Raw genomic sequence first — 17979 nt, 5'->3', positions numbered from 1 at the left:
AAAGATGGGCATAGGGGAATCCAGCTTTACAATGGAGTGTCTTACTCCCAGGCTGATCTGGAGTTAGTGACTGTCCTGATGTTTGAAATGCCTGAATGAAAACCGTCTTTGGAGGTTAAACTGCAGAACTCCACGGAGCGATTGTGCAGAACTGTTTAAGAAGCAAAGTCATTTGGCTGCCTTTCTGATCCCCGGTGAGAACACACCAGATGAGTCATAACTCAGCCACAATTGCTCAATTCCAAAGCAGGGCCAGACAACAAGAGAAAGCGGAGCGGGCTCCAGGGAGCCCACGCGGCTGCATGCTTTCTTGACTTCTAGCCGTGCTGCGGATGGGTTTCCCCTTGAGACAGTGTTTGAGTAACCAAGTGTGAGAATGTCACCGAGGGCACAACAGATTGTGTAATTTAATCACTTGCCCTTTGAAAACTAAACAGCAGGAAACAGGAGAAGAGGTGCTCACTCAGATGCATGTTAAGTGAGCCCCTATGGGGAGGGCAACGCTGGGATTTCCAAACTGGAAATTTTTTTAGCAAAATGCTCATCTTCATACACACGGAAATGTTTTACAGCCGGGGGATGGCTCAGTGGGTCACAAGGGTGCATTACAAGCATGGAGATGGCTCAGTGGGCAAAGTGTCTGCCACAAAGTGTGACATCCTAGGTCTGGATCCCCAGAACCCACGAAAAGCCTGGCATGGTGGTGTGTATCTGTAATCCCTGTGCTCTTATGGTGGGATGGGAGATAGAGATGGCGGAATCCCCAGAATCAGGACCAGCACAGTAAAGCACAAAGACAGCCTGCCTGCAGAGGGCAGAAGGTGAAGAACAACCTCCAAAGTTATTCTCCAACCTCCACACATAGCTGTGGCATGTGCATGTCTGCACACCAGCCCTAGGTTCCCAGATTACCAAGAAGAAATAAAAATAATACTTAAGGAAGTCCATGTCAGGGGGTTGGCAAAGAGTTCTTGTCAGGGGAAGGGTAGATGGCAAACACTTTCGGCATTGTGGCCCCACAGTCATAACTAATAACCTCTGCTGTTGGGGTGCCAATGCAGCAGCCAGTGACAGCACATGAATGAGCAGGGCACTGTGTTCTCCCACGGCTTGATTTATGAATGCTGAAACACAAATCTCCTACGGATTCTTCATGTTGGAAACGTTGGCTGGTCCCTGCTCTGTGTCTTGGAGGGACAGCTTAAGGAGGGCACTCTTTGCAAGTGCCTGCTCTTGGCTTCCTACTCGCAATCTCAAGGTAAAAGGCAATGGGCAACACAGAACTTCCCAAGCTCACAGACTCCTGAGCCGCTCCTTAGCACGAGTTCATCCCTCTCTTGAGGGAAGAAAGAGTGGGCTCAAACTATGTGAGGTTCCACTCACTCCATGCCAACATTGTACAAACTATCATCCTTTATCCATGGGGGATACATTCCTACATACTTGGTGGATGCCTGCGACCATGATGAGTACTGAACCCTACAGACTGGATACCCTGTGGCTACTGCATTCCTAGTAGGTGGGTAATACATGCAGTGTGGATACAGGCACAAAGAGATGATTCACATTCCTGCACGGCAGAGCAGGATGGCATCAAATTTCATCATGTTCCTGGGAACAGCCCCCAATTCCCAACTTACAAGGCATGTAATTCGGGAATTTTCCGTGTAATATTTTTGGATCATGGTCAGATGTGGTGACTGAAACCATGCAAAGTAAAACCATGGGGCAGGGGCTCTATCTACCATGTGATCTTTGAGACCAACCACAGACAGTTATAGGGCTTTCCTGGAAGGCCTTGTGGGAGGGGCTGCTCTTTCAGGGTCCACTTCCCAGGAGTCTTTAAGGGCAAGGACTCAGGCCTTCTGCACTGGGCAGCCATCCTCACATGCACATCTGCATGCCTAGCCTGGATGCTCACTTCTGAAGGCCTCCCTGTTGGGGTACCTTGGCTGAGGCACTTTCCTCTACTTGGCTTCAGAGTCTTCTGTTCCTAACCTCCCCTAGCTCTCCACTCCTGGCTCACGGTCCATAAGGTGCAGGAGTGTTTTCCTGAGGTCCTCTTGGCTATGAGAAGACTCCTACCATCTAGGCTATAGCCACACACCCCTCAGATATCCCCTTTGGTGGTAAAAATGGCAGGCACCTCTTTTGGCTGGCACTGCTAAGTCAATAAAGACTTGGTGGACTGGGCATATGACTCAGTCGGCAAAGTGCTTGCTATACAAGCTTAAAGACGTGCATTTGATTCCCAGCACCCACGTAAAAACCGTGTGTGTTGGTGTACACCTGTGATGTCAGGGCTGGGGAGGTGCAGACAGAAGATCTCTGGGTTTACTAGGCAAACCAGTGAGCTCTAGGTTATGTCTCAAAACATGAAGTAGAAGGCTGGAGAAACAGCTCAGTAGTTAAGGGCACTGGGAACATGGGCTCAATTCCCAGCACCCGCACGGTGTCTCACCACCTTCTGTAACTCCAGTTCCAGGAGATCCAAAACCCTCTTCTGTCCTCCCAGGGCACCAGTCCTACATGGGGTGCATCTCTGCAGTCAAAACACCATACACATAAAATAAAAATAATTAAAAAAATAAGGTGGGAAGTAATCGAGAAAACATCCAGTGTCAACCTCTAGTTTCCATACGCACACTCACCCACACATACACGTGCAACAGACACAAACGTACACACACACATACACAAAGCAAAAAAAAAAAAAAAAAAAAAAAGGAGCAATTGCTGCTTTCAGTGTGGCAACTTCTAATTGTCCAGCGTGAGACATGATTGCTTAAGAGCTTGGAGCTGGTAACCAGGCAACATGCTTAGCTTGAACTAAATAAAACAATCTCGTTTCTGTGACTTTCTCTTTATCCTGAACTCTTACTCCATAGGGCGGCAAAAGGCACAGGAGTTCTGAGAGTATTTTAGCCTTCAAAGTCCCCACGCACCACAGCACTTGAAGCACTGCATGCTGGGAAGCATGGTGTCTGCTTTGAAGAACACACTTACATCCCGGATTGCTTCGTAAAGGGCTCGGAAAGTGGGCTGCTTATCGTCATGGTAGACGCCGCGGTTGCCATGCAGAACAGACACACCTTCCCGCTCCGCCTCTTTGCAGTTGCTTCCGTACATGCAGTGATCGGGGCGGTAGTTCCACTGGCAGGGGAACACGTAGAGACACTCTAGTGGCAGAGGAAGAGACACAGCTGCAGTCAGTGCCACCTGTATGTCCGGTGCTTAAAACTTAACATTTATAAATCACATGCTGTGCACAATTTCAATGTTTAGGAGTGTGGTTATGAGTCCCAGGCCAAATATACCACATGTGCTGAAATGCTGAGATGAATGATGGAAAGGGTACCCATTAATGATGATATGGGAAGGCAGAACAATATCTAAAATAAGGAGTTAAACATCAATAGCCTAGTGTCCCAGTTTGCTCCTCTGTTGCTGTGATAAACACCAGGACCAAAATGAACTTGGAGAGGAAAGGGTTTACTTCATATCAACTTCCCAGTAACAGTTTGTCACTGAGGGAAGTCAGAGCAGGAGCTCAAGGCAGGAGCCTGGAGGCAGGCACAGAAGCCATGGAGGAGTGCTGCTTACTGGCTTGCTCCCAATGACTTGCCTAATCTGCTTTCCTCTATAACGCTGGACCACTAGCGTTATATAGGTGGCATCACCCACAGTGGGCAGGGCCTTCCCACATCAATCATTAATCTAGCTAGAATTAACTGTCAAAACACATGAGCCTAGAGGGAGCATTTTATGTTCAAGCCACAACACTGATGAACACCAGCACACAGTACACCTGTGATCAGTGTTTACAACAACTGTTCCTAGACATGCAGGATCATTCTTTACCATTCTGTGGGGCACAGATCTCTTTGAGAATCTAATGGAAGCTTTAGACCCCGAGTATGGAAAACTACAATTGGGGGGAGAGCACAGACCTAAAAGAACATTTGTTTATAAGTTCAGGGTCTTGCAGGTCTCCTAAACACCAGCTATGTACCCCAGCTGCCAAACCTCAAATACAAAATGGAACTCAGGAAGAAATTCAATTTACATCTTGACAGAAATTCTTGGGGTGAGAAACGCCAAATATTGTATATGTAATCATAGGAAGGATCTGTCATTGAGGGACAGTGGTGTCCTGTTTTGACAATTCCATTTAAGTGCAGGCTTTAGTCAGGATGCAATTCCGACAGAAACAGAAGCTTGGAAGAACACCCCAGGAAGAAAACTGTTTGATCATGCTAATTTTTTAGAGATCAGAATGTGTTTTAGAAGAAGATAAGTCACCTTGGTTTTGTTGGAGGGAAGATTTCTTCAATAGGGAAGGGTGGTAAAGGAGGAGCAGTCATAAATACACTGGTCTGAAATAGTCAAGACAGAACTCTGTGCTGGGTTGCAAAGAACCAAGTCGCTCGTAAAATTGGAGGCGAGACTGAATTGGAGCCAGAAGTGGGGCAGCTCCCAGGTTCTGGAGTGGGGACTCATTGAAGTCAGCTTGCAGTCCCTGCTGCCTGGGTGAACCAGCCATGGCTTCTGCTCTTGGGTTTGCAGGATTTAGAAACTAGGGAATGGGTGGTCGGACTGGTTTGGACAGGAATCACTGGAGGGCAGGGCTCTTTCTTGGACACAGGAGATGGGGTAAGCGCTATGCCATCAGGCAACAGAGGCACTGTCAGGCACCAAAAGAAAGGGCGATCAACATAGGAAGGTCAAAAGATCAGATCTGGTCTGGGGGATAGCTCAGCTGGCAAAGTGCTTGCCGTATGAGTCTGAGGGCCTGATTTGATCCCCAGAACTCATGTAAAAATAGCCAGGCCAGGTAGCATCTTTTCATTTTGAAGCAGAGAAAGCAGATCCTTGCAGTTCACTGGCCAGCCAGCCTAGCTTATAAGGCAAGTTCCAGGCCAATGTGATCCTGTCCCCCAAACCAAGATGTATAGTGCCTGTTAAACAACACCCATGACTGTCCTCTGGCCCCTACACATACCACACATGTGTACCCTCGGACACGTGCACCTCCCTATGTACACTCCCCTACACCCACACGCAGCCTCCAAATACTTAGATGTGTCTTTTTTATTTACAGGTTAACTTTGTAAATTTGAACTGTCAATCTTATGAACAGGAGGAGGAGGTGAAGGAGAAGGAGGAGGAGGAGGAAGAGAAGCCTCACTGAGAGGGCTAAGACAGGCTACATAATGAACCTTGTCCAAAAACAAATACAAAAATAAAAAAAGAAAAGAAAATTCAAGATACCCTTTCTTGAAGCCCTTGGTCTTTGCTATTTTTCTCTCTCAAAGTTATATGAAAAAGGTCAGCCGGGCGGTGGTGGCGCACGCCTTTAATCCCAGCACTCGGGAGGCAGAGGCAGGCGGATCTCTATGAGTTTGAGGCCAGCCTGGGCTACCAAGTGAGTTCCAGGAAAGGCACAAAGCTACACAGAGAAACCCTGTCTCGAAAAACCAAAAAAAAAAAAAAAAAAAAAAAAAAAAAAAAGGTCATTAACTGGTTCTCTATGGGTGATATCCCTCAGTGATAGATACCATCAAGAGTCCACACAGTGCCAGGGCTCCCTTGCAGCTCTGATGATTCATATCCAGACGGTGCTGAAGATTACAGAATGGTTTGTGCCTGATCGTTTTAACCTCACAGAAAGCTGAGCTTACCACTCAATTACTACCATCTATCCACAGAACGGAGACTTCCGCACCAGGACAACTATGTTTGGTTGTTGTGGTGGTGCACACCTGTAATTCCAGCACTCAGGAGGTGGAGACAGGACTGTGAACTGACAGCCAGTCTATGTAGGGAGATGCGTATTTTCTCTCTGCGTGTGAGCAAGTGTGTGTGTGTGTGCACGTGCTGAATGAATGGATGAGTGAATGAATGGATGAGTGAAGGATGAGTGAATAATGAATGGATGAGTGACTGAATGAATGGGTGAATGAATAGATGGGTGAATGAATGGATGAGTGAATGAATGGGTGAGTGAACTTTATGCCCTCCTATCCTACAAGTATCTCTGTCATGTCTCTTGCTGTATGCTTCTTTCTGTCCCTTGCTCTGATTTTGTTTCTCTTCCATTTATGTCACTCTGTTTTCTTGATTCTACCCATTCAACCAACTCACACTTCTGAGGCCTTGTACTGAAACAACAAAACCAAAAGCATAAACCATGCCTTTCTCACATGGACCTCACAATATTCATTCTTGTCTCTTGTGGTTTACATAAATCAGGACTCATGAGCTTCCCGGCTCACCAGTGTCCAGAACAGTCCCTAACGTGAAGTAATGGAGCCGATCACCCTCACAGCACAGCACTCAGTACTTCAAAACACTCGGTGCTTTGTTGTGGTGTTCAATCAATGTAGCCAAATAGCCAAGGGGTCCAAGCTCTGGGGGTCCTGGGAAGGATGGGAGTAAGGACCTAAAATAAGGCCATTAAAGAGTGTGTGTGACCATGGGCCCTGCTATCTGTGTCCTCTGGAGAGCTTCCTGACTTCCTAGTATCACACACTCAGCGCCTGGTCTGGCTATGGACATTCCATGAGCAGGCTGGCTCTTTCCTCCCCCTTAGAGAACTATATACTTCTGCTCTGGTGGGATGCTCTGCCTGCTCGTCATCCGCACCCAACTCGCTGCCCTTTCTTTGCAGTATTTTCTGGAAAATTGCCCAAAGTGGCAGCAGACCTATGTGGTGAGTGTAGAAAACTTTGCTCCTTTGACCTCTTGCCAACAGATCAAGGTTGGTCTCCACAGCTGGGCTATTTCTCTCCCACTTCAATTAGGAACTATTAGAAAACCATCCTTAGCCATGGCGGGGGTGGGGGAAGTGGCGGGGGTGGGAGTGGTGGGGGTGATGGGAGGTGGTGGCGCACGCCTTGAATCCCAGCACTTGGGAGGCGGAGGCAGGCAGATATCTGTGAGTTCAAGGCTAGCCTGGTCTACAGAGCAAGTTCCAGGATAGCCAGGGCTACACAGGAAACCCTGTCCCTAAACACACACACACACACACACACACACACACACACACACACACACACACATCAAAACAAAAACAAACAAACAAAAACAAAAACAAAAACAAAAAGGAAAAGAAATGTACCCTTATTTGCTGTGGTCTCTTATGATTGAACTGCCTGACAATCAGGCTGAGCTGGGCAAACGGAAAATTCTGTCAGAGAAACTAGAATCTCTTACGTAAGCAGAAAAGATGCCAGAGCCTAGGAGGACTCTGAAGACTGAAGAAATCAGTGCAGTCCTTAGCATCCAAAGACACCCCCAGAAAGCCTGGCATCACATGACCCACGTGGCCAGCTCTGCCCTTTGAAGCTGCTCTGAGGGGAATTCTGATGCCTGAGATGGGAGCTCATTCATCCCAAACACATCCCTTAGGGTTTGGTCAGGTTTGCTTTTTCTACTAAAGTCTGCCCACGACTCAAACTTACCTGTCAAGATATGAGCTCAGGGCTGAGGGGAAGGCTCAGCTGGTAAAGTGCTTGTCTTGAAAGCATGAAGACCTGAGTTCGATTCCCAGCACCCATATAAAAGCCAGCATACACCTGTAATTGTAGTGCTGGGGAAACAGAGACAGGGGGAGGATTCTTCAAGTTTGACAGCCAGACAGTCTAGCCAAAATAGCAAGCTACAGGCTCAATAAAAGATCCTGTCTCAAAAAAGTTAGATGGAGTGTGGTTGAGGAAGACACCCAAAATCAACCTCTGGCTTACACACACACACACACACACACACACACACACACACACACACACACACACACGCTGTGAGTTCAGCCTTTCATCCTAGAAGGAGCCACCTTTTTTCACATCCCAAGAAATGTCCTGTGGGACCAGCTACCTGCACAGTCCCCAGGGGCTTCAGTCACCTCCACGTGAGTCGGTCTATAACCTAGCCATGCAATTCTACACCCACACTCATTTTACGATCTAATTATGGCAGAAGTTTACAACAGTTTTTAGCTGATGACTTTTAAACACAGTTCAGTAAGCAGGTTACTGGCTACAGGAACCTCTCCTCACAGTAACACTGCAGCCCTGTGCTGCCTGTTTTATGTGCATGGCTTCATCCATAGCAACCCAATAAGCCACAACAATAAATGTATTTAGCTCCTAGGTTGCTGCCAGTATCACCAACCCCTTCTTTACAATGCTAAAGATAACCAGTGTTTTAAAATATATCATTGACTCCAGGTTGTAGAAAGCTCACACGCAAAATAAATGAATGAAAATTGTATAAGCAGCGGCTATCCTTAGAGGTTCCTTAGAGAGAGCTAATGTTTAACACAGTGCCAGGGTGAAGTGTAAAATGGGATCAAGCAGCCACACAAAGAACAGCGAGTGAGTTCACCTTACACTGACCTGAAACCTGAGCTCCTGGTTGCTTATGAGGCTCAGGTCAGAACCAGGATGTGGGACAACCTCATAAGTATGTCACAGTACCTTTGGCTCAGTGGGCCTCAGAAGGAGGCAGCTGGGTCATCACACCCAGCTGGGTGCAGCCCCAACTAAAGGCGAGGCACCGGAGTTAAAGCGCGAAGCTGTTTCCAGTATTGTTTACTCACTGATCCTGTCTTAGTGAGGTAGAGGCAGGAGGATCTCTGTGAGTTCAAGTTCCAGGACAGGCAACTGTACACAGAGAAATCCTGTCTCAAATAAAAAAAAAAAAAGCAACTCAGGGCGGAAAGGGTTCACTTCATCTTACACTTCCCACATCAATCATTAATCAAGAAAATGTTCCACAGAGCTGCCTACAGGCCAATCTCAGGGAGTCAGTTCCTCAACTGAAGTTCCAAAAGGAAAACCCCGAGGATTCTAGTTTGTGTCAAGTTAACAAAAACAAACAAACAAACCCAACCAGGACACCCTCCCCCACTGGCCCCCCTCTGCCAAGCCACCAAGCTAACAACGTCGACGGACAAAATTTTCTCTTGCTCTAGATAACAAAACCAAACCCTGGGGGAATCCGAGATCTTGCTCTAGGCCCTCTGCACTCTGGACAGGTGACTTAATTTTAAAGTTCAAGAACCACCTCCCTTCGACTAGCACTTGTTCCACTGTGAGGGTCTTGTGCTCATCTGAAAATCTCGTCATCTGATTTTGTGTCTTGTGTCATTCTGCACTGCGCTTCTTGGAAGAACAGCGTGGTGAGACTGAAAAGACACTCTCTAAGCCCGGAGTGTAGCGTTGGAGGCGTCAACATTCGGCCTTTTGTGCGAGTGGCTGAGAAGCTGCCTCCGCAGATACCCAGGGGGCAGACAGAGGAACACAGCCTCTCTGTATACCAAGTAGGTCCATCAATAGCAGCCCGGGCCTGGAATGTTCCCTATGAAGTGAGGTGGGCGGGCTCCCTACACAGTGGCATTCTCAACAGAGCACTTACCTGGGTTGAAATAGAAAATAATATTTAGTAAGTCCTGGTCTCCCCACGTGATGGCATTCTTATACTTCTGGTACAGCGGGAGCAGCATGTCCTCCCAAGCCAGGCCTGCTGGAATCAGGCTGTTCTGGAAGAGAGAAAACCGTGAGAGCAGCTACGGCAAAGCAAGTGTGCCTTGTCCAATACAAGGGGGACCGCTTTCCTTTCCTCCTAGACACAGAGCAAATGCAGGCGTGGTCCCGCTACCCTGGGCACAGAACCAAGCAAAGCAAGGCTGTGGGTAGAGGTGTACCTATGCGTGGGGGGTGTACCTATGCGTGCAGAGTGGACCAGCAAGTGAAGAGGACCCTTTGGTTTTCTTTTCCTTTTTTTTTAAAAAAAAATTATTTGTTTATTATTTAAGTGTGTGTGTGTGTGTGTGTGTTATGTGTGTGCAAACATGTGCCACGCGGTACTTGTAGAGGTCAGGGGACAACTTTGTGTAGCTGGTTTTCTCTTTCTACCTTTATACAGGCTCTGGAGATGGAACTCAGGGCATCAGGCTTGTATCGCCAGGCGGAATGCCCTTTACCTGCTGAGTCATTTCATCAGCCTTTTCTTTTTGGTTTTTGAGGTGTGCGAGACGTGTGAGAATGCTCGCTTGTGTGTGTGGATGCAAGCACACGTGTGTCATAGCACACGTATGGGGATGAGATGACAGCCTTCTGGGATCTGGTCCTGCCTTTTCCACCTTGTTTGAGACAGGCCCTCTTTGCTGCTTATGCTGGCCCATGACTTCCAGCATGGCTCCCGTCTGGACCTTCAGTGTGCTGGGCTGCAGGCAATGGTGCTAGTGTGTCAGCTTTTGCACATGCACCAGGCATCAGGTGTGCACCACACTCATTTTCACCCACTGAGCCCTCTCTCTGGTTCATGCCTACGATTTCTAATCAAAGAGCCGTGCTGAAATGATCCCTCCTTCTTAGCTTTGTTCCCTTTTAAAAAAATTATCTTAGAAGCATTTCCTGTCTGTGAAGAGACAAAACACAGATCACAGAGTCAAGGCATTTCAGGGAAAAACTGCTTTCTTTCCTTGCCTTTTCCCTTCACGTAATTAATTAATTTGGGGGCAAGGTCTTGCACTATATCCCAGGTTGGCCTTCAACTTGGGGCCCCTGCATTCACCTCCCAAATGCTGTGATTAAACGTGTGTGCCACCTTACCTGGCTCCTGTCCTTGTTTCCAAATAATTATTTACTTTTAAACTCAAAGTAACACACCCACAGACTAAGTATTCAACCAGTACATTCAGATAAAAAATTAAAAAGTGTAAATATTCCTTCTGCTGCTCTCTTGAGATTCTGTTCCCACTTTTCACAGAAGCATCTACAATGAACAACTAAAGGTCTCTTAGGCAGTCTTCTGGAAATTTCTAAGACATAAAAGTAAACACACTATAATATGAGAATTTTTTGGAAATTATGTTATTGATAATAATATACAGATTAGCCTGTTCTTTTTTTAAATGTATTTATGTGTATGGGTGTTTTGTGTGCATGTATGTCTGTGTACCACATATGTGCCTGGTGCCCATGGAGGCCAGAAGAGGACATGGATCCTCTGGAACTGGAGTTTCAGATGGTTGTGAGCTGCCATGTGAGTGCTCAAATTGAACCCTGGTCCTCTAACTACTGAACCCCTAGCCTGTTCTTTTTTATTTTCTATTGTTTTGGCATGCTGTGGACTGAAGCCTTGTACAGACGACACACCAGCTGTGATGAATCTACTCTCCTTCTTTTAGTGTGTGTACATGTATGTGCTCGTTCATGTGTGTGCTGGTCAAAAGTGTATGTAGGTAAGTGTGAGCATGTGTACAAGTGCTTGTGGAGGCCAAAGAATTTCACGTGTTGTTTCTCAGAGAACATCCACTTGTTTTATGAGATGGGATCTCTCTTAGTGGCTTAGAATTTACCACATAGCTGGCCAGTGATCCCCAGAAATCTGCCTGCCTCTGCCGCCCACAGTACTGGGATGATAAGCCACATCTGGCTTTATTATTTATTTATTACATGGGTTCTGTGGACTGAACACAGGTCCACAGGCTTGCAAGGTAAGCATTTTACCAACTGAGCTATCTTTCAGCCTCCTCTTCTTCTTAACATGAGGTGGATGGATGGGAACTGTCATCTAAAGATGTTCATTTTCGTTCCTTTTATTTTTTTAATAGTAGAAAGGAGACCCTGATCAGCCATGCATGGATATCTGTGTACTCACAGAAATACACCTTTAGAGCCATTCCAAGAGATTGGGTGTGGGCTTTGAAGCCTTGGATACATTTGGACACTATATAATTCAGAAACATCACATAGTATTTCTGAATTGAGACTATGACGCTTCACACTCCACAGCCACCTGGGCTTTTCCTGAGCAAAATTCCACATTTCAGATATTTTCCTCCCCACCCACAAGCCAGATCAGCACAGCCACACCCCCAGCACATCCCTACTGGAAAGACTAACTCCTGGTCTTTGCTTATTTGGTTCATTTTTCAAGACAGGGTTGCAGTGTGTAGCCTTGGTTGTCCTGGAACTCACTCTGCAGACCAGGCTGGCCTTGAACTCAAGAGATCCGCTTGCCTCTGCCTCCCGAGTGCTGGAATTAAAGGTGTGCGCCACCACAGCCCAGCTTCTAACTCCCGGTCTTTAGAGGAGATTTTCAAGCTCTTCCTTACCTTGAACTGGGTACTTCTTATGCGAGTCAAGTTCATGAGCATGACCCCTGAATTAACCCCCGTAGAGCCATAGAAAGGGTGCCGGGCAAAGCGGCTGTACCAGCCGATCTTGGGGATTTCGTGCTCTGGGGCCATGGCGGCAAGCTGGGTGGAGTTAAACTGCCTCAGAAGCTTCCAGATGTCATCCACCGGCCTCAGAAAGAGGACGTCGGTGTCCACGTAGAGGAGCGAGTCCACATCCTTTAGGATCACCTTTGTTTACAAGGGGCAGGGGAAGAAAGGGACAAAACAAAACGGTCAGAAACAACGGAAATGCCTCCACAGGAAAAAACACCACCGATACTTGCTGACCAGTGGTGGATTCTACACTAGGTACCACTATTAACTCCAGTCCTCTCTTCTCCTTTCACCTGAAGAAAGTGTCAGCCAAGGGGTGAAGACTTAACTGCAGACAGACCTGGTTCTAGACTGGCCCAACCCTGGTCTCGTTTATATGGGCTAGACTTTCAAAGAGATCGAACTGGAACCGTCAACTGAACGCTGTAGCTCTTTTTTGCTTATTTTTTCCTTCCACAAGAAACCCACTTGTCTTGCCCTCTTAGTTCTTTGTTGGAACGGTCAGGTATTGACAGTTTGTTGTGGACAATCTCCAGGCCTTCCCCAAGCTCTGGAGTGAGGGCTCTGTCCTAGGAGACGGCTCCATATCTAAGATGGTATTTTCAGCCAATGTTTGGACTTGGGAATAGAAAAAGCATGTCGTTGGCTGACAGATCAGGGCCTGGCAAACTTCTCCTGTAGAGGGCCAGATAGCACATACTCCAGGCTCCTTTGTAGTCACTTGGCCCTGCATCTGTATCCTCTGAGCAACACTGACAACTTAGAAATGAACAAGGGTGGTTGTGATCCAAACATCATGCAGAATTTTGTATCAGTGTTGGAGGTCATAGAATATTTCTTGCTTTGAATTCTAAAAAAACATGAGCTTCTATTTCCCACCAGGCTTGCTACACATCTTTCCAGCTAGCCTTCCCAGGTGAAGTAGTGTTCCCTGCACCCCTCTACCCCAGCCGGCACTTCTGTAAATCTAACTCTTACTCCATGGCTGGACCCTGGAGTCCTCCTCCTTCTCTGGCTACTTCTTTCATCATACCTTCATCTCTTTTTCTCCTCCCAGATTTCTCCTTCAGTATAGTCTTTCTCCTGCCTTGCTATTGGCCATTCAGTTCTTCATTAAACCATCAGGTGCTTTAGACAGGCACAGTAACACAGCTTCACAGAGTCAAGCAAACACAACATAAACAAAAGTAACACACCTTAAAATACTATTTGCCAACACTCATCAGCTCAGAAACTGAGAATCTGCAGACTTTTCTCAACGAGCCTTTTCCAACACTGCCCTTCCCAGAATGTCCCTGGAAGCCTGCAGCTGCTTTTCTCTGTCTTGTCATTGCTTTGAAATTTATTATTCTCAAAGGGCTGGCAGGATTGCTCGGTGGGTAGAGGTATTTGGTGGAAGCCTGATGACCTGAGTTCAGTCTTAGAGACCCATACAGTGGAAGAAGAGGACCAAGGCCTACAAGTTGTCCTCTGATCTCCACATTTGAGTCATAACACATGTACCTGTACACACACATACACTCTAATCAAATAAATGCATAATGTGGTGGTTTGAATAAGAATAGCCCTCATAGACTCAAATATTTGATACATCAGGGAGTGGCACTACTTGAAAGGATTAGAAGGATTAGGAGGGTTAGAAGGTATGGCCTTGTTGGAGGAAGCACGGACTTTGAGGTTTCAAAAGCTCATGCCAAGCCTAGTCTCTTTCTGTCTGAGGATCAGGATGTAGCTCTCAGCTACTTCTCCAGCACCATGCCTGCCATATCTGCTGCCATGCTCCCAACCATGAGGATAATGGACTAAACCTCTGAAAATGTAAGCAAGCCTCCAATTAAAAGCTTTCTTTTATAAGAGTTGCCTTGGTCATGGTGTCTCTTCACAGCAATAGAACAATGACTAAGACAAATAATGTCATGGAATTTATGGTTCTCAGTTAGGTAATAAATAAGTCAGGCTCCTGCCCTGGTAACCTGTGTGTTCTCCCATGTGATGTATGTGTCATGTGCTGATAAACGTCCTTCTCTTTTGAATCTCTCGTTTCAGGACTCTGACTCAACTACAAACTTAAAAGGATCGAGGAGGAAAGTTACATTTTATTTCCCTCACAGTGAAGGAAAGCTGAAGTGCAAAAAAAGTATTCTAAGTTCATGTGTCAAATAATGATTGTTGGAGTGGGACAAATACGGCTAGAATAAGATAATGTTGTTTGCCAGAAGTGTTTAAGGGAACACGATACTGAATTGTGCTTTTTAAAAAAAACTAATTTAAGACCTTTGAATTAGAGAGGGTGTTACAGAGCAAAACCCAATTAAGGTATACTCTACCAATGCGTTAATTAGCTATGGGTCTTGTAGAAATCTACTAGCAAATTGTGGTTCGCTGACTAGACTACTTCCATTGTTTTCCCTGATCTTTAATCATTGCTATATTAATACTTTCTGTAATATAAAGTGCAGTTATAAGCCCTCGTCAAAACAAAAAAGGAAGAAAGGAAGATGGAGGGAGGGCCAGGAAAGGAAAGGCTAAAGCAGAGAGAGGGGTGTTACACCGTGAAGGACTGTCTGTCAGGAGGGAAAGCTGATATGCTGGCTCAGAATTAATAGGAAGAGTTCTTCTCTATTTGATTGTGGTTTTAGTTTCTGACACAAGATCTCACTACACAGGCCACGACGGCCTCCAACTTGAGATCCTCTGGCCTCTGCCTCCCAAGTGTACCACCATGCTCAGCCAGAATGAAATCGGGGTAATATTTTTATTTATATAACATCTTACTATTTCATTTGTTTACTGTTATAGACAAAACTACATTTCATTTGTTTGCTTTTGGTTTTAGTGGAAATTCTAACAGTTGATAGCATTTCTCTCTTTTTTAAAAAAAAACTTTTAAAAAAATTACTGTAGATGAATAGTCTTATTAAATAAGAAACACAGAGTCAATTGCAGAGTTAAAAGCCCAAGAAGTCACAGCAATAGCTAAGAGCTAAAAACCTTTTCTTACCCTTCACTGCCACTGCTGTCCTTCCCCTCAGCAAAGAGGCCTACTTCCTGTGTGTCTGTCCTTTTATTGACTTTCTGTTCTGCCTTCTCATTGGTTGTAAACCCAACCACATGACCTCCTTGTCACTGCCTGTCTGTACAGACCTCCAAGTCTTCTAAGGTTGGTACTGAGGTTAAAGGCGTGTGTCTCCATGCTGGCTGTATCCTTGAACACACAGAGATCCGCCTAGCTCTGCCTCCCAAGTGCTGAGATTAAGGGCATGCACCACCACTGCCCAGCTTCTGCTACGGCTTGCTATTAGCTCTGACCCCCAGGCAACTTTATTTATTAACATACAAATAAAATCACATTTCAGTACAAATAAAATATCACCATAAATTACCTTTTGTTTATCTATTTAGTTGAGGAGTGGGAGAGGGAGCAGTCAAAGGACAGCTTGCTGAAGTCAATTCTCTCCTTCAACCATGTGGATTCTGAGGATTGAACCAGGTCATCAGGCTTAGCAGCAACTAGGGAGTGCCCCTACCAGTGCACATAGCCAGCCCTTTCTTTTCCTTTCTAACAGTGACTATTTATTTGGTTCAAAAATATGGTTTGATTCTGAAGACATATTTTAAGGGTTAGAACTAAGGGACAAAGAGGAAAAATAATAAATTTAAGAATGGAGTTAAAAGTGTTCAGTTTGGATTTGGCTTTCTGCTTAATAACTCATGTTAAGATCTCCTCTCTTTAATCTTAGCACTCTGGAAGCAGAAGCAGGCGGATCTCTGTTTGAGGCCAGCCTGGTCTCCAAAGCGAGTTCCAGGAAAGGCCCTACACAGAGAAACCCTGTCTCAAAAAAAAAAAAAAATCTCTTCCCTTAAATCATAGTGTTTTGAGGTGGTGGGACCTGAACAGATGATTTGGTCACCAGCAGAGATTTGAGCATTTCCTGAGAGCAGATGATGAATGACAAAGCAAGTCCATCCTTTGCCCTTTCCCTCTTCATGCTCTCTGGACGTTTCTAGTTCTGCCGGACTGTGATGTAGCCCTCACTTTCACTGGAAGCTGAGCAGACATCAATGCTAGGCTCTTGCCCTTCTTTGCCTCCAGATTTGTTAAGCCAAAATAAGCCTCTGTTTTGTTCAGTTTAGTTTTTGTAGGCCTCATGTATATTAGTAGGCAAGTTCTGGGGATGTCTTTCTGTATGCTGTGAATGTGTTGCTCTGATTGATAAATAAAATGCTGATTGGCCAGTAGCCAGGCAGGAAGTATAGTATAGGCAGGATAATCAGAGAGGAGAATGTTGGGAAGGGGAAGGCTGAGTCAGGAGATGCTGCCAGACGCTGCCACCATGAGAAGCAAGATGTAAAGTACCAGTAAGCCACAAGCCACATGGCAATTTATAGATTAATAGAAATGGATTAATTTAAGATATAAGAACTAGATAACAAGAAGTCTGCCACGGCCATACAGTTTATAAGTAATATAAGTCTTTGTGTGTTTACTTGGGGGACACTAGTGGGAGAGATTTGTCTGGACTGCCGGCAGGCTGGAACACAGGAAAACTTCAGCTACACTGACCTACATTTCCAGTCCCAAACTTCTGTTCTTTTTAAGTTCCCCACTCTGTGCCATTCTGTTATAGCAATAGAAAATGTACTATAACAGTTGAACATAATCTAAAAGTAGCAAATTAAGGACATGTGGGTCAAACTCAGCCCAAAGCTTTATTATTTTTAACAATTTTGGCATAAAGGAACTTTTAAAAAATTGAATTATTTGCCAAGTTTTTAAAAAATTTTATCATTATTTTAAGTATATGAGTGTTTTGACTAAATGTATGTAGGTATACCACACATGTGCCTGATGCCTATGGAGGCCAGAGGACAACAATAGATCCCATGGAACTGTAGCTACAGATGGTTGTGAACCACCATGTATGTCCTGGGAATCGAATCTGGGCCCTTTGGAAAAGCATCAAGTACTCTTAACCACTGAGGCATCTCTCTAGCCCCATTTGCCCAGTTTAAAAAAAAAATATTTTAAGCCAGGCATGGTGGCACACAACTTTAATCCTAGCACTGGTGAGGTAAAGAAAGACTAATCTCTGTGACTTTGAGGCTAGCCTGGTCTACATAGGGAGTTCCAAGTCAGCCAGCCCCACATAGTGAGGCCCTGTCTCAGATTGTTTAAAAATTTTACAGCTATTTATTTATTTACTATTATTATTACTATTGCTATTTGGTGGTGGTGGCAGCAGCAGTAGCAACAGTAGTAGTTGTGTGTGTGTGTGTGTGTGTGTGTGTGTGTATGTGTGTGTGTGTGTGTGTGTGTGTACGCACCCATGCATACACACGCTATGTGTGTGGGTGCACTCATGCCACAGCACATATGTAGAGGTCAGAAGACTTGTTTTCAGGAGTTCATTCTTTCACTGTGTGGGTCCCAGGATGGAATTCAGATGGTCAGGCCTAGTGGCAGATGCATTTGATTACCACTGAGATATCTTGGCAACACTGCTCACAGTTTATTAAAAATGAAGAGCTCATGAAAATATCCGGATGTCTACCTTCCGATAGAGCAAAGCGTAGTGTTCTTGGTTACAGACACCTGTAGTGTCTTTGTCAGTTCAATGGAGTAAATATTTATAGAAGTTCCCCTAGGTGCCAGGCATGGCCCAGCCGGACAAATATCACTGCCTATAGGAGGCAGCAAGAAGATAAAACCACTGATTATATAGTGTGAAAACAGGTGGAAA

At 45.5% G+C, this 17979-nt stretch overlaps 1 protein-coding gene across 1 annotated transcript in view; it reads right to left on the bottom strand.

Moving 5' to 3' along the window:
- Positions 1-17979, bottom strand: part of Gxylt2 (glucoside xylosyltransferase 2) — a 65951-nt gene that overhangs the window by 4889 nt on the left and 43083 nt on the right. The window contains exons 4-6 of the mRNA XM_059257095.1: positions 12122-12373; positions 9415-9538; positions 3007-3179 (exon numbers count right to left, since the gene is read on the bottom strand). Of these exons, the coding sequence (XP_059113078.1) occupies positions 3007-3179; positions 9415-9538; positions 12122-12373 (549 nt within the window). The remainder of the gene's footprint in view (positions 1-3006; positions 3180-9414; positions 9539-12121; positions 12374-17979) is intronic.

This window comes from Peromyscus eremicus, chromosome 3, assembly GCF_949786415.1.
Source record: "Peromyscus eremicus chromosome 3, PerEre_H2_v1, whole genome shotgun sequence".
Classification (NCBI taxonomy): Eukaryota; Metazoa; Chordata; class Mammalia; order Rodentia; family Cricetidae; genus Peromyscus; species Peromyscus eremicus.
This window is presented reverse-complemented; position numbering and strand designations above follow the sequence as displayed.